Below are 27,052 nucleotides of genomic sequence, written 5' to 3' on the forward strand. Positions count from 1 at the left end.
CATAAAAGCTATATACAACATGAGCCTTTCCTTAAAGGAATTTAAAAAACTGCGAGATAGGGAAGATTGATATAAATGAATATTAATAATACTTAACGGCTTTGAAACTTTTAAAATTTAGGTATATATATATATATATATAAAAGTAAGTTATGTGTTTATACTATATACTAAACTAAGATATATATGTGTGTATATATATATACATATACGTTATATATACATATACATAAAACTAACTTATTGTTTGGAACTTCCAAAGAGTATTATTAGAGTTACAGACAAGTGATAGCCAGAGTAATCACTAGACATATCATCAAGGAAATAGGATATGAACTGTACCTCAAGATAAGGAAGATCTGATTAAGTGGAACAGATAATATGAAACCCTGGACTTATGTTTTCTCTCACCCTTGTCTTCACTACCAGGCAGAGAAGACTTATTTTTTGCCAGGGTTCTGCAGAGGCAGTTAGAAGAAAAAAAGATTCTTCTTTGTCTTTTCCTCTGCTTATTTCTTCGCACTTTTGTGAGAAGGGAAATGCTGCTTCTTGCCTCCTCTATGATTAACTTGGGTGAAACTCAGTCAATTTAAAGTTCTCTCAGACTGCTTTGCTACAAATTGTAGGGGCACAGAAAGCATCTCCAGCCCTCTCTCTTCTTCCTAGTCCACTGAATTTCTACCTACTGGTGAAGACAGATATAAAAATAACAGCTACAACACAAAACTAAATTAAGTAATACTATAAAAGAAGTACATTTATTGTATAGAAGAGTAGGCATGTAAAACCAACTTGTTATTAGAGAAGAGGCTATCAAGTAGCGCATTAGTGAAGAGTCAGTATTTGAACCAACTCAATGGATAAATATTCAATTTCTATTTATTTGATTATACGGTACTCTTTTCTTAAAAAAGGACTTTAAGAGTTTACTGAAAAAAATATATAATACAACTAACTCAAGAAGAATTTACAAGGATAGAAAATATGGAAGATAAAACACTAGTCCATTTGGTCAATTCAGTGGCTGTGATTGAGCTTCTTGAAAACAAAAAAGGAAAAGGAAACCCCAAAAGCTAGATAACAATCTGAAAAAAGGAAAACAGCAGTTACTCAAGGAATTAAAAGGTTATCTTCATGTCAAACTCTGTGGGATTTATCTGTGAGAGATTAAAAAATATTGATGTAATGAAAAAAAATTTCACAGCTAATATGGAAATAAAATTCATACAGTTATTTCTGAAAATGATCTTGGATTTACAAAACAAAATGCTCAATTCATCAATGCAGATTCATCAATGGGGTAGTCTGATAGTCCAAATAGCTTTACAGCAGCTAAAGAATTAATAAAATTTTGATATGCAGAAGAGGAAAGAAGAGAGTTCATGATAAGGAATGAGCAGGAGCAAAGGCTTGGAGGTAGGAAATAAAAAGTATGTTTAGGAGATAGTGAGTAATATGTCTGCGGTATAAGGAGTATGTAGAAGGATGCAGTAAATTAAACTAAAGGTAAAAGATAGCAGCAGGGCCTTAAATCTTAGTCAAGGAATAAAGACTTTGCATTGTTGACAAGTGGGAGCCATTCAAAGGTTCTGATGCAGAGAATTACATGATCTGACCACGTCTTAAAATGATAATCTTGTTAGTGAAAGATATACTGATAAGGTAAGATATGTGATTAATTAAAGGCTATTATAGTCTTCCAGGCTAAAGATAATCTAAACTAGAGCATCAAATGTGGGAATGGAAAAAGAGAGGAAATAAATGAGAGACAATACATATAAAAGTAGAATAAAAAATACTACAAAACTGATTACATAAAATATATGAAGAAGAAGAAAGGGTCAAATATGACTCTGAGGGTTCTAAACTGAAAGAACTAATGGAAACTTCATATAAAAAGAGAACATAGAAAAAGGTTCAGATCTTTAATTATAAATTCATTATTGCCATAGGGATATTTCTAGACTCATCTAACAGATATTTGGGTGTAGAGCTCAGGAGAGTGGTAAGGGCTGGAGATATACATACAGATTTAAAATTTATTGGTATAAAGGTAATATTTGAATTGATAGGAGAGGATATGAACATGTATGTCAATTGGAGGAGAAATGAAGAGAGTGAAGACATAGAATCCTGAAGAGTATCTTTAAGGAAAGAATCAGCGATAGAGAAAGGAGAGGCTAAAAAAATGAGGTAGAAAGACACAGACTAGGGAGGAAACCATTTTAAGAAAGAGGTGCCGATGTAAAGCCACAGGTTTAGTGAGGAACTTAAAATACTAATAAGGAGTCACTGTGTACATTAATGAAGAGATCATTGGTGACATGAAAACACACTTCAGATAAGTATTACAGATGATTTCTCAATATGAGAGAGAGTGCTGAGGAAAGTTTGAAAAGTTTGGCAGTAAAATCAAGTATATAACTATTTCTATTAAAATGATAGGACATATAATTATGTATTAAGGTAAACAGATTACAGATTTATACATATATACATATATAAATCAATATTTAAAATGATTTCTAGGTATAAAGTAGATGTAGTGTAGTACTCTACTGACAAACATTGCTAATCCTTATTTAAACATTTCATTGCAAAATTACTTTTGCTAGATTTTTAAGGTTAGAAAGTTTTCTGCCACATTTTTCAAGGCCATAGGAAAACTAGTTGATTCAGCATTTTCCTCTGGATTTCCTTTTTAGCTAGTCTACTCTAGTTCCAACTGGTTAAATACCCAGATAGTATTTGGACTCCTATCTAGCTGCTAGTCTTTAGAGAGGAAGCAATCTCCATCTTCATCTTTGTATTTTGTGTATTTAACAAAAGGAAAATCCTAGCTTAGCTGCCTAGGACCTTCTTTCCTTATGACTCAAGATGCCCTGGAAGTTGATCATAAAGAGTATAATTGTATGACATCACTTGCCAGAGTATTTTTCATCGATCATGACCAAATTACCAAGCTGCTATAATATCTACTTCTGAACTCTGTCACTAGGACAACTATCTTGTAGATACCATAAAATATTAGTTTGCCAGAACCAATAAGAAATGAATTGGGGCAGGGGGTGGGGAGTGGTATGAGATAGCTGAAGGCTTATATCTTTAAGCATCAAAACATAAAAAATTAACTGTTATGAGAAGATGGGGGGAGCACACAAACGAAGTGTTTTAAAAGAAATGTTTTTGTTTGTCTTTTTAATTTCTTTTTCTATTTATCTGTGTTGCCTTAAATTCCTCAGCACTCTTTCCATAAAAGCATGGGTGAAAGCAAACAGTGATTATTTTACCTCCTCTCTCTCTCTACTCTACCATTTTTAAAATTTAATTGAGAGCATAGAGAATCACCTTTATTTCCACAGCTACAAAAAGTAATCCACGGGGCCGGCTCCGTGGCTGAGTGATTAAGTTTGTGCGCTCCGCTTCAGTGGCCCAGGGTCTCCCTGGTTCAAATCCTGGGTGCAGACATGGCACCGCTCATGAGGCCATGCTGAGGCGGCATCACACATGCCTCAACTGGAAGGACCCACATCTAACAATACACAACTATGTACCGGGGGACTTTGGGGAGAAAAAGGAAAAATAAAATCTTTAAAAAAAAAAAAAGTAATTCACCTTTCTCCTCTTTTGCCCCCAGCCTTACTGTGTTCACATAAGCCTTTTCTGAAGGAGGAATAATTAATGGCCTAGAATCAATCTTTGAACAACTGAAGAATCAATTCAGAGACTATTCCTTGATAAATAGGAGTTCATTGTGTTCTGTAAATGAAAAACTGATCAAGTCTCAACTATGTACAATAAAACTTCAAGATCTTACTGAGTCTTATTAAGTATAACTATACAGGAAATCTTTATTCTAAGAAGCAAGTATTAGAAGATAAGGCCTTTCAAACTGACTACTTAAACTTTCTGCTACAGAAAAAGAATTTTCTAAGGAAGCTGTGAATAGTGTCTTTAGAGACCTTAAGGACAATGAGGTAAGACGTAAGTATGGAGCCTAAAGGAAGGAAAAGGATAGGTAATAAGCTCCAGTCACGAACGTATATAAGATGCCAAAAGGGGCCCAAAATAGCAGTCAAGGTAGAATTCCCAGGGAGGAGAACAACCCAGAATTGGAAGTTGTGAAATACCAAAAGGCAGCGTGAGGCATTAGTTCAGAATCAGGCAGTTTTCCAATGATAAAACCATTGTTGACATACAAAGCTTAAAAGCAGAAAACAGGCAAGAAGTCACAATACTCCTTTCAAATATTTCAGTAGAAATCACTTACCTCATCATAATAAACTCTCAGTTCTGCTCTTTTGGATTTCAAGTCCCAGAATACTACTGTACCATTTTCATAACCTATTAGCAGCTGGAAAACATTAGAACAATCATTTTTGTAATTCTAACATTAATTTTAACTTGCTCCAAATGAAGTTTAATGTTAACACAATAAAGTAAAATCACACTAAATACTACAACTATATTTAGAATACCAATTTTTCCTGAATTTGAATATAGGTTACCTACATTTAAAAAAATTGACAAACTCTACTTAACACATTTACCAATGAAATCTGCCTTATTCCAAAAAGAAATTGAGGAAACATGTAAATATATATGACATAACATAAAAATAAATTAAAAATTGGAAAAAATAAAAATGGGATAGAAAATGAAAATGAAATAAAGGATAAAAAGGACAAGTTCAATAAACAATGTATACACAATTCAGGTCTACGCACATGAAAAATGTGGCCATAAATTTGGCTTCAAATTTCTTTATATCAAATCCTATTTTCTCTTTGACTCATGTCAATATTTTAAACCGGTGATTTATGAACGCTCAGAAGTTCACAAAGATATTCTAGAGATTCACATCATTAAAAATGGTTGCTATTTATTTATAAATCAATAAATAAGACAATTAACAAAATACATGTTCTTTATTTTAAAATAGAAGTATTTGAGAATAGATGATTATTAGATGATCATATTCAAGACTCCTTCAGCTAAACACTGAAGCTGTGCTGATGACTTTTACTATAATACAACTCTGAGTTATCATTTGTAGTTTTATTTTAAATTTAATCTATCATTGGTTAAAAAGAACATGAAGAATAAAAATAGGCCAATGTTCCAATAGTGATAATATTTCCCATGAATTTGCCTTAAGATGATTTCCTTGAAATCCATTAGTAGTATTTCTGTGATGAAAACTTTTATACAGTGCACAAAGATGTTTCAGTAATTCCAAAAAGCAGTGGTAAAAACAGAAAATATAGTGGTTATTATAAACTACTCCAACCTCCTGAGACCTAATCACTTATTTCAACATTTTATAACTGAACACAATAAATAACAAAAATAAACCAACTAGTAGTTTTAACAGAAAACAAACAAAATCCCAAATATCAAGAAAGCAATGTATACACTTATTTTTGAAAATGTAACATATATTTAAATGTTTTATTATTAAACCACAGGCAATAAATTTTAAAATCGACTTTAAAAATGAGCTTATTTACATACTAAATTAAATGGCATAATGACTTGCTAAATTTAAAAAGTCAAACTTAAGTGTGAACTTAAAGAATATTTCCTAAACTAAAATTTATAAAGTCATATATACTGTATTAAGATGTGTTTTAACTTCAAATGAACTCTTTTTACATACCAGATATAATAATGAACTATAAAACCAATTCCTATGGTGTGTATGGAAAGATTTGTAAGTCTAAAAAGTTTGGAAAATACAACTTAAGCAAGAAAATGAACAACATGACCTTTCAAAATTTGAGCCACAAGGTGTAGTGAAATAATATTCTAAAATGATATTATATTTTTCATAGTAAACTACTGAAATATAGAAGTCATTTTGTTTATAAAATATTACTAGCAATAGCCTCAGTAATCACAAAATATAAATATTGAACCTCAAAATGTCATAGATTATTGAGATAACTATACAATATTATGATATAGGAAATATGAAAAGACATTAGAATCACTTAGAGAATTGAGAAAGAGAAAAGCAGCCTCTGACATCCAGGAGACATCAGACAAGGTCACTCTGTGACCACGATGAATCAAGATAAAAACAAGAACACTCTGTAATCATATCTGATCACATCAAAACACGAACGTCACCCAAGCCACAAATACATATTATACATCTAATTTTGTATAATTATATTTTATATGATTATATGTTTATATACATAAGTAATTTAAAATATATATATCTCACAATAGAATGTAAGTACCATAAAGGCAAAGAAGTAGGATGACTTCACTACATATCATCAGGACATGAAACAGTATTTGAAGAAAATAGGTATCTGATAAATATCTGCTAAATTATTAAATACTAAGGAATCAAAATCATAGACACTATGTTCTTTAATAGGCCTGAAATGAAATTAGACATCATTAACAAAAATATTTTGGAAACTAGAAAATATTTTTTGTTGTTGTTAGTGCCATCAAATAGATTCTGACTCCTAGTGACCCTGTGTACAACAGAGTGGAACCCTGTCCTGTCTTTTTTGTACGAGCTCACCTTCCAATGCTCTGCTGCTATTCATTGGGTTTTCATGGCCAATTTTTTCACAAGCAGGTGGCCAGGCCCTTCCTCCTAATCTGTCTTAGTCTGGAAGCCCCACTGAAACCTGTCCACCACGAGTGACCCTGCCGATATTTGAAATACTAATGGCATATCTTTCAGCAACACACAGCTGCCACAGTATAACAAGTGACAGACAGATGAGGTGATGTGGCTCCCTGACCAGGAAATGAACCCTGGTCAAGGCTGTGAGAGCACCAATGTAAACCACTAGACCATCAGCTAAAAAATATATTTGCAAGTAATTGTAGTCAAAGAAGAAATCGTAATGAAAAGTATGAAATAGAACTGATCAAAAGTTTCAAGTTGAAACTTGTGGGACACAGATGAATCTTCATCAAGAGGAAAATTTATAGTTTCAGAATACAAATGAAAAGAAGAAAAATTTTAAATTTTCTACCAGTATAAGCATTTGACTTTAGAAAGTCAAGAAAAAACAGACTAAACTTCAAGAAATAGAAGAAAAAATAATGAGTCATCTTATCTAACAGCAAAGGATATCTTTCATTTATTCAAGCACACTTTTACATCTTTCAGGAAGTTTGAAAGTTTTCCATAAAGAGATTTTCTTGTTAATTTTTTTTTCTAAGATTGACACCTGTGCTAACATCTGTTGCCAATCTTTTTATTTTCTTTTTGTTTTTCTTCTTCTCCCCAATAGCCCCCGAAGTACATAGCTGCATATTCTAGTTGTGAGTGCCTCTGGTTGTGCCATGTGGAACACCGCCTCAATATGACTTGATGAACAGTGCGATGTCCGCGCCCAGGATCTGACCAAGTGAAACCCTGGGCTGCTGAAGCTGAGCACACGAACTTAACCACTAGGCCACGGGCCGGCCCTCTATTTTTTTTTTTTTAAATAGGTTTCCATTCTTATTTTTTATTTTTTATTTATTTATTTATTTATTTTTTGAGGAAGATTAGCCCTGAGCTAACATCTGCTGCCAATCCTCCTCTTTTTTCCTGAGGAAGACTGGCCCCGAACTAACATCTGTGCCCATCTTCCTCTACTTTATACATGGGACGCCTGCCACAGCATGGTTTAACAAGTGGTGCATAGGTCCTCACCGGGATCCAAATCGGCAAACCCCAGGCTGTAGAAGTGGAATGTGGGAACTTAACTACAGCTCCACTGGGCCAGCCCCTGCTTGTTAATTTTATAGCTAATTATTTTGAATTTTTGGTTGCTATTTTATATGGAGTCTTCTCCTCATTACCTTTTCTAAGAGTGCATCATCTCTACAGTTGGATTTTAGCATGCTATCTTCTAAGTTCTTTTATTGTTTGTATTCATTTTAATGTTGATTTTGTTAGGCATTCCAGGTATATTATCATATAATCTAAAATAGAGACTATTTTACTTCTTCCTAATTTGTGTACCTTTAATCGTTTGTATTTGTCTAACTGCATTACTAAAGCATCTTATAGCGTTAAAAACAGTGGAGAGGGTGAGCATTCTTACTTTCTTCCTGACTTTAGTGGCAATGCCTCTAGTGTTTCTCCATCAAATAAGATCCAAGATTCTATATGTATTTGACATATATATAGTTAAGAAGTAGGAATTGATTCATTTTTTTATAAATCTATTTTATCAGGAACAGGTGTTTAATTTTTAATAAGTACTTTCATTGAAGTATACATAGAGAAAAGTACATAAATTATACATGTGTCTTTAATGAATTATGATGAAGTGAACATACCCATGAAACTACTACCTAAGTCAAGAAATACAATAGAAAAATCAGAAATAGAAGAAAAACAATACCAGACACTCAGCAGCCTGTTTCACATCCTTACCCAGTCAATAGCCTCATCCTCTTCTCTAAAGGAAAATACTATCCTGACTTCTAACACTAAAGGTTACTATTGTCTGTTTTTGAAATTATATAAGTGGTAATAACATTGCTATGAACAAACTTGTATATGTCTTTTGGTAAACACATATATGCATTTCTGTCAGGTAGATACTGATCCATGGGGTAAGAGTATGTTTAACTTGAATAGATACTGCCAAGCAGTTTTCCAAAGTGGTTGTACCAGTTTCCATTTCCATAAGCTGCAAATGAGAGCTCCAATGCCTTCTTATCTTCTTTACCAACTAATATTGTCAACAGCTGGACAGTGTTAAATAGAAGAGGTGTGTAGCAGGCATCTCTGTCTCATTTCTGATTGAGGAGGAAAATCTTTATTAACTCACCATTAAGTAGGATATTTTCATAATTTTGGGTAAATTAGCAAAGTTCCTATCAATGAAGTTCCTTTCTTCTCCTACTGTAACAAGAGATTTTTATTTATCATGAAGAGAAGTTAAATTTTATCAAGTGCTTCTTATGTATCTTTTTATTGTCATACATTATTTCTCCTCATTTCTGTTAATATGCAAATTACATTTATTTTGAAAAGTTAAAACCACTTTGTATTCCTGGGATGAATACAAATTGGTTGTGTTCCCTTGTGCCATCTCTCTTTGATTCTTGATCAGACTTGCCAGAGATGCATCAGATTTATTAGTGTTTTCACAGAATTAACTTTTGTTTTTGCTAAGGTACTACGTTCTTGTTTTCTACTTCTTTTAATTTTTGATTTCATATTTTGTATTAGTCAGAGATCTCCAGAGAAACAGAAACAATAGGATGTACACAGAGACAGAAAGAGATTTATTATAAGGAATTGGCTCACAGGATTAACTGGAGGCTGACAGGGTCCAAGATCTGCAGGGTGAGCTGGCAAGCTGGAAACCCAGAGAACCTATTGTGCAGCTCCAGTGTGAGTTTAAAGGCCTGAGAACCAGGAGAACTAACGGTGTAATTGCAATCTTAAGGCCTTCAGGCTTGAGATCCAGGAAGAGGTGATGTTTAAGGTCAAGTCTGGAGGCAGGAAAAAGCTGGTATCTTATTTCAAAAGCAGTCAGGCAGGAGGAATTTTCTTTACTCAGGGGAGATTCAGCTTTTTTGTTCTGTTCAGGAGACTGATTTGATGAGGCCCACTCACACTGGGGAGGGCAAGCTGCTTTACTGAAGTCTACTGATTTATAGTCAATCTCATCCAAAAACACCCTCACAGAAACACCCAGAAAAATATTTGACCAAATATTTGGGCACCTCATGGCTCAGTCATGTTAACACATAAAATCAAACATCACATCTTATTATCTTTATTCTACTTTCTTTGAGTTTAATCCACTATTTTACTATCTTTATGTGAAGATTATTGAATTCCAGTTTTTCTTCACTGTTTAATAAATGCAACAAAAGCTATAAATTTCCTGCTAAGCACAGCTTCAGTTACATTCCACAAGTTTCTACATATCATATTTCTATTGTAATTTAATTTAAAATATATTCTAATTTCAATACTGATTTCTTCTTTGACATATGTTATCCAGAAGTGTGTGCTTAATTACCAGCATTTGGGAGATTTCTTATTTATCTTTCATTGACAATCTTGCTAAATTCTCTTGTGGTTAGAGAATATATTATGTATTATTTTAATCTTCTGAAATTTTTTGAAACGTGTTTTATGGTTCAACAAGTGCAGATTTTTGGTAAATACTCCACATACCCTTGAAAATAATGTATAGTCTGCAGGTATTGGGTATAAGGTACTATATGTAGCAATCAAGTTGTTAATCATGTTAAGATTTTCTTTATCCTCACTAATCACTTCTTGTTTGCTTATTCTCTCAGTGACTCAGAGAGGTATGTTAAAATCACCAACTACAACTGTGGATTTGAGTATATTTCATTTTAGTTCTGTCAAATTTACTTTACACTAGTTCCCTCTTATCAGAGAGGGATATGTTCCAAAACCCATAGTGGATGCCTGAAACTATGGATAGTATTGAACACTATATATACTGTTTTTTCCTATACATACATACCTGTGATAAAGTTTAATTTATAAATTAGACACAGTAAGAGACAAAGAATAATAACTAATAATAAAATAGAACATATAACGCTATACAGTAATAAAAGTTACCATAGATCTTAGCAACCTCAGCATATGATTTTTTTTCTTTCCTTATTAATTCAAGAACTTTCACCTTTTCACTTAAAGGAAGCATTTTATGGCTTCTGTTTGGCATATCCAAATTGCCAGCATCACTACTCTTGCACTTTGGGGCCATTATTAAGTAAAATAAGGGTTACTTGAACAGAAGTACTGTGATACCACAACAGTTAATCTGATAATCAAGATGGCTACTAAGTGACTAACAGGCAGGTAACATACACAGTATAGATAGACTGGATAAAGGGACATCCTGGGTGGGATGGCACAAGATTTCATCATGCTACTCAGAACAGCACGCAATTTAAAATTTAGAAATTATTTATTTCTAGAATTTTCCATTTGATATTTTTGGACTGTGGTTGACTGGGTAACTGAAACGATAGAAAGCAAAGCTGTGGATAAGGGGGACTTCTGTATATTTCTTAGTATTGTCAAATTATACACACACATACACCAAGGAACCATGCAAAACAAAAACATGGTTCATATAAGCACATTTCAGTTAACATGGTACCATGCAACGCAAGCACTGCCTATACACTATAAAGCTACGTTATCAGACATACAAATTTAGGATTATCACATCTCCTACTGAATTGACTCTATTTCTATTACAAAATGTTCCCCTTAGAAAATGTTCTTGCCTTTAAGTCTACTTTTATGGACTAAATGTATGTGTCCTCTTAAAATTCATATATTGAAATCTTAATTCTCAATGTGATAGTATTACAAAGTGAGGCCTTTGGGAGATGATTAGATCATAAGAGTGGAACCCTCATGAATGGAATTAGCGCCCGTATAAAAGAGACTACAGACAGATCTCTTTCCCTTTTTACCATGGTATGACAACAAGAAGATGGCCATCTAGAAACCAGGCCCTCACCAGACACCAAATCTGCGGGCACCTTGATCTTGAACTTTCCATCTCTAGAACTATGAGAAACAAACGTTTTTTTGTTTAAGCCATCCAGTCTACATTATTTTTGTGATAGCAGCCTGAACTAAGATATCTACTTTGCCTAATATTAGTACAGCTACATCAGCTTTCTTTGCTTAGGGTTTACATGCTATATCTTTTCCTACCCTTTTATACACAACTTTTCTATATCCTTAAGTTTAAAGTGTGTCTCTTGTAACAGCATATCATTGTTTTAACACAGTCTAAAAATTACTGTCCTTTAGCATATTAATTTGTCTATATTTAATGTAACTGCAGACATAGTTTAGAACAAATCTACCTACTTGTTTTATATTTATCTCATCTGATTAATGCTACCTTCTCCTTTTTTGTCTTCTTTTGAGTTACTAATTTTTATTATCCCAGTATCCTACTCTATTAACTTATCCATTATAAATATATCTATTATTCTTTTAGTGTTATTCACAAGAATACAAAATATTTTCATGACTTATCAAACTATAATTTAAATTAATACTTGCATTACTTTCTAGAAGTTATAAGGACCTTGGAACTTTAATTCAGTGGACTTCATCCCAACTTTTGACCTATTTTTAACTTGTATATTAATCCTCAACATGTTATACTCCTAGAAGTCATCATTATGATTTTTATAAACTATTCCCTTAGATTTACCAATGTTTGTTGTTCTTTATTCCTCCATCTCTGTTCTTTTATAATGGATCAACTTTATTTTATGAGAGAATTCCTTTAGTCTTTTTCATTAGAGCCGATTTGCTTTTAACGAATTATTACAAATTATGTTAAAGTTGCAATAATTTGATAATATGTTTTTAAGGATATTTTTGTAGAGTTTAAAATTCTGCATAGGCAGTTGCTTTTTCCCCAGCACCTTGACATTATCATTCAATTGTCCTCATTTCCAATTTTTCTGTTGAGATGCCTACTGTTAGTCTTACAGTTTTTTTTTTCTTTCTGTACTCTGACTGCTTTTAAGATTTTTCTCTTTGTCTTTGATATGCCTAGGTGAACTTTACTTTTTGTTAAGTTTGTTTTGAGTTTGTAGTGTATCTTGGATTTTTGATTATCTGTCATCAGTTCTGGAAAATTGTCATCCACTCATTCTTCAAATATTGCTGCTGTCACATTCTCTCTCTTCTTCTGGGACTCCAATTACACATATACACACCTTTTCATTATGTTCCAAAAGCTCCTTATCCTCTTGCCTCACCATGCTTTCATCTGGATATTTTCTTCTGACCTATCTTCCAGGTCACTAATTCTCTCTTCATCTGTTTATAATGTTATTTTATTCTCTATTTTTCACTTCTCTGCTGAAACCTCCATCATTTTTAGCTTATTAAGCATTTCAATCACACTTACTTTAAAGTCTATGCTTAATAACTGCTATTTGAATCTCCTGTTGATCTATCTCTACTTTCTGTTTGTTCTAGTCAATTAGTTTCCAGTCAATTCTGATCTTTCTGATCCTTGTATACACATTATTTCTACTTTAAGTATAGAGGCTAAGTATAGGAGAAATTTAGAGACAAATAAAGCCTCTGGGTAATGTTTCCTTCTTCCAGAAAGGACTGATCTTTGCTTTTGTGAGGTAGTTAGACTAAGGCAGATCAACTTAATCCCAAAAAGGATTCAGATAACGTTAACAAGGATTCCAGTCATTTAGAGGGGAGGTATATTTCCAGTTCAACCGTATCTGGGGGGCATATTCCTCTGGGGACACATGGAAAGCTTGGAACGATTACCAGAGACCTTTATTTTTGGCTTTCCCTGAACACCTTTTTTATCCCCACTACCCTCCTACCCTATGAAATCACAGGAAACTCTGCTTAGTCTCTCAGCCAATAACTTTCTTGTGGTTACTCAATATCTCAGCCATTCTTTTCAAATAGGAAAATGCTTACAGGGGAAAGGTGGTGCCAAAAGTTTGGTTTACCTCTCTGTGTTGCTTTCTCTGGGAGCTAGGGCCTACAAATCTTCATTGCCTTGGTCACTCTCTGGTGCCCTCAAACAGATTTTCAAAAATATTTTGTCCAGATTTTCTAGTTGTCCCAGTGGGAGGACTGATCTAAAATCGTCTGCTATTACCAAAAATGGAAATACCATGGGTGTTACATTTTACTCAAAGACATTTTCAGCATCAGTGGAGATGATCATAATTTTTTCCCCTTGATACGTTAGCAATATGAACTCTACTGATGGATTTGTACACAGTATCCATCGTTGCATCCCTGGAATAAAACACCACTTGTCACAATGTGTTGTTTTTAAATATGCTATTGGAGTCTGCTATTTTATTTAAGACTTGTCCACTGATATTAATGAGTTCAGTAACTCCATGTTTTTCTTTTTAGTGCAACCTTTATCAGGTTTAGTTGTCACTCACAAAATAAAAACAATTTGTATATTTTCCTTTTTTAAAACTATACTCAGAGCAGGGGTTGGTAAACTTTTTCTTTAAAGGGCCAGATAGTATTTTAAGCTGTTCAGACCAAAAAAACTTTATTTACAATAATGGAAGGCAGACCAGATTGTCTCTCTGGCCATAGTGGCAAACCCTGCTTTAGAATAGTTTGTGTAGCACTGGGATTATATATTATTTGAAAATTTAGTAAAATTTCCCTGTAAAACCATCTGGGTCTGGCACTTACGTATGGGAATAGTAATTTAATAACTTTCTCATTTTCTTAAGCTTTCTGTCTCCATTGTTGTCAATGTTGATAAATTTATTTGCCTAGGAAATTACTCATTTTACTTAGGTTTTTATATCTATCTGCTTAGAGTTGTATAAAATAATTTAATTTAAATGTTTAAACATTTCTTTAGTTTTAGTGTGCTTCCCCTTGTTTTGTGTATTATTTGCATAACTTTGTTTTCTCCCTCTCTATCTCAATTAGGTCAGATAGTAGTTTCCATATTTTGTTTATGTTTTAATCAAAGAACCAGCATTTTGATGAATTTATAAGATAGCTTAAAATCAGGAGAACTAACTGAAGTTCTGCTTTCTATATATTTCTTCTGCTTCATTTTGCTGTATTTTCTTGTTCTTTTTTTAGCTTTTTTGTTTCATATTAAATTTATTTAAATTTCTGTTTTTACTCAAATGAGTATTAAAGGCTATGGATTATTTTACGATAATTGTTTTAATTATATTTCATAGATTCTTATATGTAGTATTACATTACTGTTAATTTTTATTCTTCAATTTTAATTTTTATTTTTTATTTTACCTAATGTTGTCTAATGAAGAGTTTTTAAATTTCCAAGTGGAAAGAAATTTTTGTTTTTAGACTTTATTACTATGTTTCACTCTCCATATGAGATGCACAATCAAGTATATTGCTTGGGGATCTATCCATTGTAAGGATTTTTCTTCATCAGGTTACTCAAGGTCACCTCTAAGTAGGGGGATGTAATTGAGCAGTAGGCTGTGTCCAGATAGTATCAGACAACCAATCATCTGACCTGTGAACCAGGCCTGAATTTCGTCCTCTTCCATCGTTGATTTTACGTATTCTTTTCCCACCCCATGAGTCCTTATATGTGGCTCGAGAGAAAGGCATTGCTGCAACAGACGAAATTCTGGGATCCCCATTTATCTAACTTACTTATGCCAAGCTCAAGGCTGATTTTCTGAATATACCACTTCCAATGTAAAATGGATCGTCACTTCCCTCACCGAATCGTATGACTCAATGAATATGATAATCTAACTGACGCTAGACAGCTTAGGTTACATAGCCATTTGGTGTCCCATGGTTAGGTGTTCAGTCTCTACAAGGGCCTATTAGCATGCCAGGAATTGAAAATGGAGAGTAGCTCATGTGACTCATATTGGGCTTTCCAATAGAGCATTCTTATCTACTAGATACATTAAATTCTATCAGACCTACTAGATTATAGGTATCAAGTGGTAGGGTAGCTTGAAAACCAGCTTGGACTTAGTGAAGAGCCCTTTTTTTCTCTAGGACCCACTCAAAACTAGCAGACTTTCAGATAACTTAAAAAAATAATTTGGAACAGTAATTTCAAGGGTATGATATAGTATTATCCGAATTCAAAAAGGCCCACCAAGTGATATGACACTTTTTTAGGAAGGACAAATAAAAAAGCTTATGCTTTACCTTAGAGGACATGTCCCTGTATGCCCCAGACAATTAGACCCTCAAAATCATCACATATAAGGCAAGGTCCTAGACCTTTGTTGGATTTTTCTTCCCACTCTCTGATACATGAGTCTTATGAACTATATAGGGACTTGCCACTTCTCACCAAATGCAATCAGTATTATATAGTAAAGAAAGTGAACTAGTATCCTTTCTAAGGAATGTCAAGACAATCAAGATTTCTGCAGACTACATTATAACAGACAGCAGGAAAAATAACATAGTCCTGAAAAAAGATTGTGAGGTTACACTGCTTTCCCCTTCTATAAAAGTGACTTCTGATCCTCTCTGCTGATGGATATTGAGAAAAAAGAGTTCACTATATCAATAATTGCTTATCAAGTGACATAGGTTGTGTTGATCTGCACCTGTAAAAGTTTCAACAGCAAGGCAGCTGTGATTGGGGCTATCATTTGGTTAATTTTATAGTGGTCTACTAACACCAAGCTCAATCTATCTTGTTTTTTGCAGAACCCAGACAATGGCTCTAATTTCAATGTCAGAAAACTGATATGAGCATTATGGCAGCTTCTAAGCATAATCTGTACAAATTATACAATTGGGCTGTGAAATAACTAGGTGTCCCTGCATACTCATTGGACCAACTATAAGATACACTTGAGATAAAACTTCATTTATCACCTGGTTACCTAGTTCCATATACCATGATTCTAACTGGAGGACCACAATTGCTTTTTGGATCTTTTGGTATTAATATCTGCTCTGACCCTATAGCTAATAGTACTGAAAAAGTAAACAGTTACGCCTGAAAATGAGCACAGATGCTTCTAATAATTATTCTAAGTACTTATGGGAGCATTTCAAAGTCCTTCTTCAGGGGCAACTGGCCTCACCCTTTCAATCAATGGATTCTAGATCTGTGAGCTGATATATCTGGAAACCTGATGAGGCACTGTGATTTTCCCACTTTGGTGGTCAAGTCAAGAGCTAAACTGTTCTTGATTTTTTTCTCATTATGCAAACCAAACAACATCCCAGTAATCTGCCCACATAATTTTGCCCCTAGAAACAGCATGATATATTAGCTATTACCAGAGATTTCTGAATTGCCATCCAGCCTTGCTGCTTGTTATGGTAATTATGTTTACATTGCCAGATGATTACATATTGCCATCTGGCCTCTACCAATACATGATATTTGATCCCCATAGATATTATGGAGCCTGGTTCTTGTCATCATCTCCTACTAGCAACAAAAGCCGAAAAAGGACAACCACTACCAAACTTCTCAAATACGCTGATACTCATCTTTCCAGAGCATTCCTTATTAGGTTAAGTGAAGAAGTGTCCTTAGGAGCCTCCTAGGGAATACAGTCAGGAGATGAGTTGCCAGACCAAATACAATATATCCACTTTAACATTCTCATTTCCCTGTCTTCGGATCCCTTCTTTAATACTATATCAAAAGGCTCTGGTATCTCTACTTTATTTACCATAATCCTTTGTTGAGTCCAAGCTTCAAGGAGCCATCCCAGCAAATGACTAGGACCAGATCCAGGTGTCCTTCTCAAAGCATTAAATCTCAAATTGTGGTTGAGTGCTCCCACGTAAATGAACTCTCCTCTATGTAGCCCCCTCCAAGTTCAAACTCTTAAAAAACACTTCTACACACTTGGTGACTGACAGTATTAGCAAGGTCATAAAATCCTTTGGGGGATATTCTATTTCTTTCATAAAGAGTCTGTTTCTTCCTGGAGGAAGACTTACGCTTCTATGTTAGGCTGTGCTGAGATCTGAAATGTGATTCTTGTGGCCTGGAGGTAATAAGATTGAAGGTTGGTCTTATAAGGATAAACATCATCAGGCAAGAAAAATATCTCAGGTGAGGTCATTATACAATCTCCTAGAAAAGGGAAACTGTTCTCTGGAAACAGTGAAAGAGGTACTTCTGCTGGCCAGGAGGATTCAAGGAAATTGGAAGGGGTGAGGTTTACAATATTCTCAGGCTTATCTAAACAAATTTCCTTATTCCAGGTATAGTGGTTGAATAATGTCTCCCAAAATTCATGTCCACCAGAACCTCAGAACATGTCCTTATTTGGATATAAAGTCTTTGCAGATGTAATTAGTTAAGAATTTGGAGATGAAATCATCCTTGCTTTCGGATGGGCCCTAAATCCAACGACTGGTGTCCTTATAAAAGAGGAGAGGATACAGAGACACAGAGAAGAAGGCCATGTGAAGACAGAGGAAGAGATTGAAGTTATGCTGCCACAAATCAAAGAACATCAGGAGCCACCAGAAGCTGGAAGAAGCAAGAAAGGATTCTCTCCTAGAGCCTTTAGAGGGAGGATGGCCTGTCCAAGACCCTAATTTTGGACTTCTGGCCTCCAAACTGTAAAATAATAAATTTCTGTTGTTTTAAGTCACTTAGTTTGGTAGAATTTTGCTATGGCAGCCATAGGAAGCTAATATACCAGGTGTCAGGGCCACATTCTTTCCTTATCAGGGCTTTGACTTTAACAAACAAGACCTATCAAACTATGTACTTAAGTCTCCTTATAAATAGATCCTGGGCCTATCTTTAGCACAGTCTGCCCTAAAGCTGCAGAAGATAAGAGTTCCTTTAAAGCTGCCTCAGAGGGCCTCTGGCATTCCTTAAATCAGTAATTAACTGTTCTGAGTTGATCATTTTATTTTCGCACAATCTCCAGTGGTTTGGTAGGCAAAATAATGGCCCCTCAAAGATGTCTACAGATGCCTTAATCCTCAGAACACGTAAATATATTACCTTACATGACAAAACAAGACTTTTCAGATGTAATTAAGGTTTGTTCAGATGGGGAGAGTATCCTAGATTATCCAGGTGGGTCCAATCTAATCATATGAGTCCTCAAGAGTGGAGAACCTTTCTCAACTGTGGTTAGAAAGAGATGCAAAGATGGAAGGTCAAAGAGATTCTACATTGTTGTCTCTGAAGATGGAGGAAAGGGGTTACAACCCTACGAACATGTATACCCTAGAAAACTGCTAAATGCAAGAAAACAGATTTTCTTCTAGAGCTACCAGAAAGGAATATAACCCTGACGATTTCTTGATTTTAGCCCAGTGAGACCTGTGTTGGATTTCTGGCCTACAGAACTGTAAGATAATACATTTGTGTTGTTTTACACTACTAAATTTGTAATTTGTGTCAGAATAGAAAATACAAGTGGCATCAAAGGAAGCTATTTCATTTCATCATCACTATAATTATCATAGCCCTTTACCAATTAACCACTACAAGTACTTGATCTCCCATTGTTTTACCTTTCCATCAACCTCTCATCCCAATTAATCATAGGAGAATGTTAAAGTAATTGTTTTCCTTTGTTTTTTTTTTTTGGCACCTGGGCTAACAACTCTGGCCAATCTTTTTTTTTTTTTTTCTGCTTTATCTCCCCAAACCCCCCCTATACAAAGTTGTATATATCTCAGTTGCACGTCCTTCTAGTTGTGGGATGTGGGACGCTGCCTCAACGTGGCCTGACGAGCAGTGCCATGTCCGCACCCAGGATCCGAACCCTGGGCCACCGCTGCGGAACACGCAAACTTAACCACTCGGCCACGGAGCCGGGCCCCTGTTCAAGTAATTGTGATGTCTGCATAGGATTTAATACCACTTCACCTGGCACTTTTAATGGGTTTTTTGATTTTAGATAGGAGACAATCCACTCCAAAATCCTATCCTGAAGGTCTATAGTCTAGAATAGGGGTCAGCAAACTTTTTATGTAAAGGTCTAGATAGTAAATATTTCAGGCTTTGCAGGTGCTATAGCTCCGACACAACTGCTCAGCTTTGCTCTTGTAGTAAGAAAGCAGCCATAGACAATATGTTAATGGATGAGCATGGCTATGTTCCAATAAACCATTTTACAAAAACAGGTGGCATGCCAGATTTGTCCCATGGGCTTTAATTTCCAATCCCTGATCTAGAACAATTCTGATAACTGTTGTCTTAACCCGGGTTCTGTAGAAAAGAGCCTGAGGCAAGGCTTAAGTGCTAATATTTCACCGAAAAGTGCAATCTCAGGGCTGCAATAGTAAAGGAAAAATGAAGGAAAGCAAAGAAGTAAGATGATTCATCACACTAACCACTGTTTCATGGGGACAAGTAGAAGAAACATAGCTAATCACTCAGCAGGTGTATCTGCTTGGCCTTACAGGATGACTCTTAACACTTTATGTGGAAAAACCGTGAATTAGAATAGCCCAACCACAGGGAGGAAGGGAGGGAGAATTTATTTCTTGTGTCTTGTCGAATATTGGTCAAGGTTTTCTTCATGAGAAGTTAACACCCCCTCACTTCAGAGTTGTCATTTGACCCCTCTGGCAGCTGTTAGGGAAGCAAGATCTCCTGCCTTATAGTATGGAACATTATAATTCTCAAGAATTAAAGGGAGGAGCCAGAAACTCTGGGCATAGCCAGTCAACTTCAGGAAGTAGTACTGCATGAAGCTGATTAATCCTGACAAAATGAGGTGAAGCAAGCAGCCAAGAGTTTGGGAGACAAGCAAGGCTGAGAGAATCCAAGGAGATTTACAGAATACTATGCCCAGTACAGGCATCTCTCAGTTCAAAAACACCCTCTCCTATTTGATAGACTAATGTGCAGTTTCTTTAGTAAATAGTACCAGGAGAGGGTGGTCTACTTTCCAATTCTATGATACTATCTTGTTTCAGTAGGAACCTTAATATCAGTAATTTGTTCCTTCTTTCACTTTACCAACAAGCCTCCATGGAAGCTTTTCCCTTCAAGGTTGAATTTATACCAGAAATGCAAAAATGTGTAAAATTAGAAAATCTATTATCATAGTTCAACCAAGGAACAAATTAAAGAAAAATCATTTTATAGTGTAAGCCTCTGACAGTTAACTTTTCTGATTGTAATGTAAGTTCCTGACATTAAGCTTTTGATTGCTGAGGAATCCACTTCAAAGACATTTATCTCAAATAAACACATTGCCAGCTACAGGACTAGAGAAAGAGCCAGGCTGCCATACCCATGAAGTTCCCATTTTTTAGAAGGCTCTCGTTGACCTAGATAAATTGACCCTTTGACCATTTGCTTTTCCCTTACTGCACTTTAATTCTGGTCTTATATTTTTTTGAAATTCACCAGTAAAGAGTGAACCTGTGAAACCCTAGGCACTCCACCCTTGACCCCAGAAAAAAAAGCAGAACTCAAAGTCTGCACCCTCTCTCTCTCCACCCATGACCTCACTGTGTGATCCTGGGCATACCATGTACCTTACAGGATCTGTGAGTAATAAGCCTTGTTTTTCAAAGTTCCCTGATGGTTGTTACTGAGGTATGTCTTGCAATCAAAATAAGAACCACAAGGGCCAGTCCAGGCACAACGTTAGCTCTGAAAGGGGAAATATCTGTGGGGGCTCCCCTCAGGCCCAGATGAGTGCCCCAAGGCATTTCTAAATGATAGCATCACTATCAATAGGCTGAAACTGGTACAAAACACATCTTGACACATGTAGAAAAGCATTCAATAAAATTCAACACCACTCATAATTTAAAATTTTTAGAATATTAGAAACAGGTGGAAACTTCATAAAAGCAATCAACCAAAGACCTGCAGCAAACATCTTACTTAATGTTGAAATCTCAGAAACATTTCCTTTGTGGTTGGAAACAAAAAAAGTTTCCGTTAAAACCATTTATGTTCAACACTGCACTGGGTTCCTATCCAACAAAACAAATATATCTTTAAAAAACTATAAACATTGAAAAGGAAGAAACAAACATTTGCTATGCTTTTACACATAGAATATTCTAGATAATCTAAGGACAGCTCTTAAAAACAAAACATTCAGTGATGTAATTGAATACAAAAAAATTAAAAAATCAATATTTAACACACTAACAATCAATTATGAAACTGATTTTAAGAAAATGAATTCACTGGAGCAATAAAATCTATAAGGTACTTAGAATTAAGATAACAAAAGATAGTACAACTTTTGTGAAAAAAGTTATAAAGCTATATAGAAAAACATAAAAGAAACCCAAAGTAAATATATCAAGTTTATAGATAGAACACTCATATCTTGATGTAGATTTTCTGTAAATTAATCCATGTGTCCAAGTTTCAAACAAAATCCCAACAGGAATTTACATAGAGCTTGATAAGCTGATATTAAACTTCATATAGTAGAATAAATGGCCAGAAAAAGCCAAGATGGGACAGGGAGGAGGGCCTACCAGATATCAAGATATTTTGTAAAGTTATTATAACTAAAAAAGTGTGCTATTGGTACAATAATAGATAAATACATCAGTGCAACAGAGGAAAAAGCCCAGAAAAAGACCCACCCAAATATGGGAACTTGACATATGAGTGAGATGTCTTTATAAATCAGTGGAAACTGAATTGAATATTCAATAAATGAATTATTTACATGGAAAAATTAAAGTATATCCTTATCTCAAGCCAACAAAAAATAAATTACATATAGATTAAAATCTAATTGTGAAATGGAAAGCCTTAAAACTAATAGAAAAAAATAGGATTATATTTTCACTCAGGAAAGTAAAGATCTACTGAATAAGAAACAAAATGCAGGCATCAAATGAAAGACTGATAAATTTGAATATTAAAATTAAAATCTTCTATGTGACAAAAGGCTATCGATGGAAAAACTAATCTACAAGAAGTCAAGTGATTTATTCAAGGTTAATGCCAATAAGTAGTAGAGCCACAATTCAAACATATAGCCTTCTGACTGTAATCCTAATTATTTTGCATGCCTAATTTTTAATTATGCAATTAACACACATTATATTCTTTCATAAAAATTTGAATAACACAAATAAAATAAGAATAGCTTTGACCATTTTCCCCAATTCCAATCTCCAGTATCCTCCCCAGACTTGTACATATCCTTTTCAGGCTTTTTTTCTTGGGTATTTGAATATATAAGTAAAAACATAAATACATTATTCAAGTGGTTTTATACTGCACTTAATGTTCTGCAACTTTTCTTTCAAAAACATGGCTTAAAGAACTTTCCATATCATCACAGCATTCCACAGTATGAATTTATTAGCATTCATTTATTCAATTTTCTATTAATAGACCTTTATGGTGTTTTCAATATTTTGCCCCTTGGTCATATAAATAGGATAGATATCTGAAATGGATTTTCCAGGTCATAATGAATACATGTTTTAAATGTTGATAATGCCAAATTGCCCATACTGGTATATAAACCTACTATTGCTGTATCTAGATGCCCATTTCTCAATGCCTTTTACATTACCTAATATTATTAATATTTTAAATTTTTAATATTTTGTCAATCTGATGGATAAAAAATGGTATATTGCATTTCCCTAGTCATTATTCATAAAGCTGTTTCCGCCTCACTGCCAAACTTTGCTCTCTTGAGTTAAGAGGCAACCACACCTTCAATTCTTATAATCGTTTTTTCTAGTAAACTTATTTTCATATTTCTAAATATATTTATATTGCCATTTCTTGATTTATTAGACATTAACAATTGATTTCCCATTATGAAAGATGAGGATTTAGTACAAGTGCTTTATATATTTGGCTTGTTCAGTATTTCCCTACTATATATGTAGCAAATATTGTCTCCTACTTTGTTGCCTATATATTATCATGATTGTCTTGTTATGGTATATTCCTTGAAGCTTTTAGGTTTTATGTCTTGTCTAAGGATGTCTCTACTTCGCAGTTACAATTCATTTCCTATAGTTTCTTCTAAAACTTTCTGAATTGTGATTTTAATGTTTATGTATTTTCTCCATCTGGAATTTATGTCTATGAGTGGTATGAGGTAAAGGTTTTCTATTTTTTTCAAAATGAACAGCCAATTGTCCAATATCATTTATTCAATAGTTTAACATGTCCTGAAATATCTTCTTTAAAATATACAATATTCCCTCAATTGCCTGAGCAATTTCTGGAATATCTATTTAGATCTACTGGTCTTCTTGTACCCCTATACCAAAATCATAACGTACTTTTTTTTAAAAATGTCTTGGTTATTCTTAAACATTTTCTTTTTCTTATGAATTTTAGAATCAGCTTGCGAATTCTCTAAAAATAAGTAAATTCTGATGACACTTGATTACACTGCATTTCTGGATCAATTTGAAGAAATCCAATGTTCTTTCTATCACCATCAGGCAGGGTTGCCTTTCAGGTTAAATATTTATTAGACTAATTCAGTTTCTATCATTTAAAAATAAACAAAGAACCAAACCTGTATGGAATTATTTATTCAAGTATTTTCTACAGTACTTAGCAAAATTATATATTTGAAGAGACAATGTTTATAATGAAAGTGATGCTTTAGATCTTTTCATGTTATCAACTTTGTTTCCTCATCATCATAGAAAAATTATAAATAATTAAGATGAATAAGGACTATTTCTGTAATCTGAAAATATTTTCTATATTGTTACCTAATTATAAAATCAAGATTGGCTAATTTATGATTATTTAATATTGGTCATTTATCATTACCAAAACTGAATGGCAGAGACCAATGATTAATGACTGATAAATATATTAAGTTCAAGCACAGAATATTTGAAAATTAAGTTAATGACTTCCTCAAGATTCTAGAATTAAATATCTTTAACTCTAGGTGAAACTAAAGACTTCATTTGGGACCATTATTAGTGTGAATAATTCATTCATTCATTTATTCATTTATTCATTTGACATATTTTAATTTTAGATTACGCTGAATGCTGTGAACTGTGATAGATGTTAGCAATAAATAGTAAGAAACAACTTTATTCAAGAATGAGGAAAAGAAATGCAAGAATAATGGTATTGTAATACTCACTTTCCCTTCATCTCTTGGGCTATCACTTAAATGTACAACTGGACCTGGATGAGTCTTTGTGGATCTGTTAAATCAATTCAAAACAGTAAATTAAAAAGTAAACATTAAAACACTTTATCATTAGAGACTGAAACAAAGAAACTAAGATTATACTGGAGTACACTCCCAATATTCTGGGGTTTAGCTTAGATTAATTTGAGTTTTGGGTTGTTTTTCTTTAAGACTACTTTTCTTTCTCCTACTAATTCTATTAAAGTAGGTATGATTTTTTAAAGATCAGGTTTAAGAATATAGATCCACATAACAACGGGATTCTTCATTATCTTATATGTTTGTTGCCAGATCTGGTCCTCTGAAAATGTGAAACTGAACTTTTACATACACAGACAAAAGAAAACTTATATGGCCACAAGGCTGATGCTATAATCCTGTTTCAAACAAATTGCAAAGTACATACCTGATTTGAAATTTCCTTTGAATAAAATCTCTGATTTTGCTCCTAAAGAAAAGTACAGTGGTTCCTTTGATTCACAAAGAAACTGTCTCTCTTGCAATAGCCAGCTTACAGAAAACTGAGAAACTGGGGAAACCTAGTTCACTGGTTATGTCTCATTTATCTGGTTATCTAGGGTAATCAATAACAGTTAATTATGAGTCTAAGAGCAAATTGTTAAACAGACCTGTGCTCTGTCAATCTGACTAAATCTATTCTACTCTGATATCTGGCATTTTCTAAAATATTTCCTACTTTAACTTATATCATTGCTGAATATGATTATGCCATGATTAAACATGATATGACCTATGACCATAGATGTATTTTATTCCTTGTCCTTTCTTCCATGACCTAATTGTGTCAAATTAATTTTATTATATTGACATAGTTATAATTTATTTCTTAAGCACACATGAAAACCATTGAAGATTCTGCAGAAAACAATAAAGATTTAAATTTTAGAAACTCTTTGGAATCAGAGAAAAGTGACAAATTAAGTAACTGCAGGTTCCCCAGATACTGACTCCCCAGAGTAACTCAAAGGAATAAATAAAGATTAATTAGATATTCTGTAAGTGCTTTTATCCTAAATTTTCTCATCTAAAAATAGAGATAGTAGAACTGACCCTATGGAATAATTTGAGGATTAGAAGATATGTATAGCACTTAATATAAAGCCAAAACATAGCAAGTACTCAATAAATAATATGTATTATAATTGGGGATATGAAGGGAATCACTGTAAATCATTGGAATAATTGGAAATCAGAGTTACTATTTGCATTCCAGAATATATGCAAGAAGAAAAGAAACTAAACAGGTCTTTATAAAAAGTTTACAGAGCTTTTTGGAATTCTTCCATGTTTATATGTAATGTATCATTTACACATAAATGAAGTGCTTTATTGCAGTATAAATGCCTTCAATAAGGGACAATGTCCTTCAATTATCCTCTGGAAACTAATAATATCCAACAAACCACAAAATCCCATGTGTCTCTTGGGTTTTATTGGAACAACAAATACCAAACTGTACTCTGTGATAAACTAGTGAATATAAAAGGTATTTCACGTAAAGAGTGTTACATATCAAAAAAGTTTGGGAGACCCTGAATTAAACAAAGTTAAATATATTTTTCTTCTATACAACTTCTTACAGCCATATTATGCAAATAAGCATTGCAAACTTGAATATTTTCCAAAATTATTGGTCCATAGAATCCTTTATCATTGACCATATTAAGGGAATCATTGAAACATACCATGAAAAACACCAGACTATATGCAAGACTCTTCCATTAGAAGAGTCTAATTCTTCCATTTAGAGTATCAGACTCTAAAAAACACTCAGAAAATAATCTAGCATTAAACTTCAGTTATTTGTAATGACTTTTTAAGAATATAGAAGAAATATTATTGATTGTAAAAAACAAAACAAAACGTAGAAGATACCAAAACTTAAGAGGAAAAAACCTCTCTCATATTATTTCTCTGCCTAGATATAATGACTATTAACATTTTGATGTATTTTTTCTGACTTTTTCCCTAACATTAGACTTCCAAAAACTACAAATCATTCCTTGCAAAACATATGGCCATTAGAAATTGAGTTAAAAAATAAAAAAGCATCTATGTACTCTGGATTCTGTAAATCCCACAAAAATCACTTTAGATAGAATTATCAATGAGCTTAAATTCATGTAATATCCCTTTAACTGATGCCCAGTAATTCTTCTGAGTAGCTCTATTTATTTCTCTTCCTCTCATTCACCACAATGGCTTCTTTATAGTTTCCTTTGTGGACTTTCTCCTCTTGTATTTTAAATATTGGTATTCCTTTGTATTCTGTCCTTAAACTGACAACTATTCTCATATTATATGTGGTCATGAATTCAAGAGCCCACAGGAGCCAGGCAGGTATCGCAAAGGAGTTACATAGGCTGAATAAGAACTGAGCCAAAATGGATAGCACAATATCCACCTACAAAAGGAAAGT

General features: G+C 33.7%; 1 protein-coding gene across 20 annotated transcripts in view; it reads right to left on the minus strand.

Moving 5' to 3' along the window:
- The window catches only part of STXBP5L (syntaxin binding protein 5L), a 350,864-nt gene that overhangs the window by 188,610 nt on the left and 135,202 nt on the right, over nucleotides 1–27,052 (minus strand). For all 20 annotated transcript variants that reach the window (XM_070583799.1, XM_070583808.1, XM_070583812.1 and 17 more), the window contains 2 exons: nucleotides 24,562–24,625; nucleotides 4,271–4,354 (listed from right to left, as the gene is read on the minus strand). In XM_070583799.1, the coding sequence (XP_070439900.1) occupies nucleotides 4,271–4,354; nucleotides 24,562–24,625 (148 nt within the window). The remainder of the gene's footprint in view (nucleotides 1–4,270; nucleotides 4,355–24,561; nucleotides 24,626–27,052) is intronic.

This window comes from Equus przewalskii, chromosome 18 (genome assembly GCF_037783145.1).
Source record: "Equus przewalskii isolate Varuska chromosome 18, EquPr2, whole genome shotgun sequence".
In the NCBI taxonomy this organism is placed as follows: domain Eukaryota; kingdom Metazoa; phylum Chordata; class Mammalia; order Perissodactyla; family Equidae; genus Equus; species Equus przewalskii.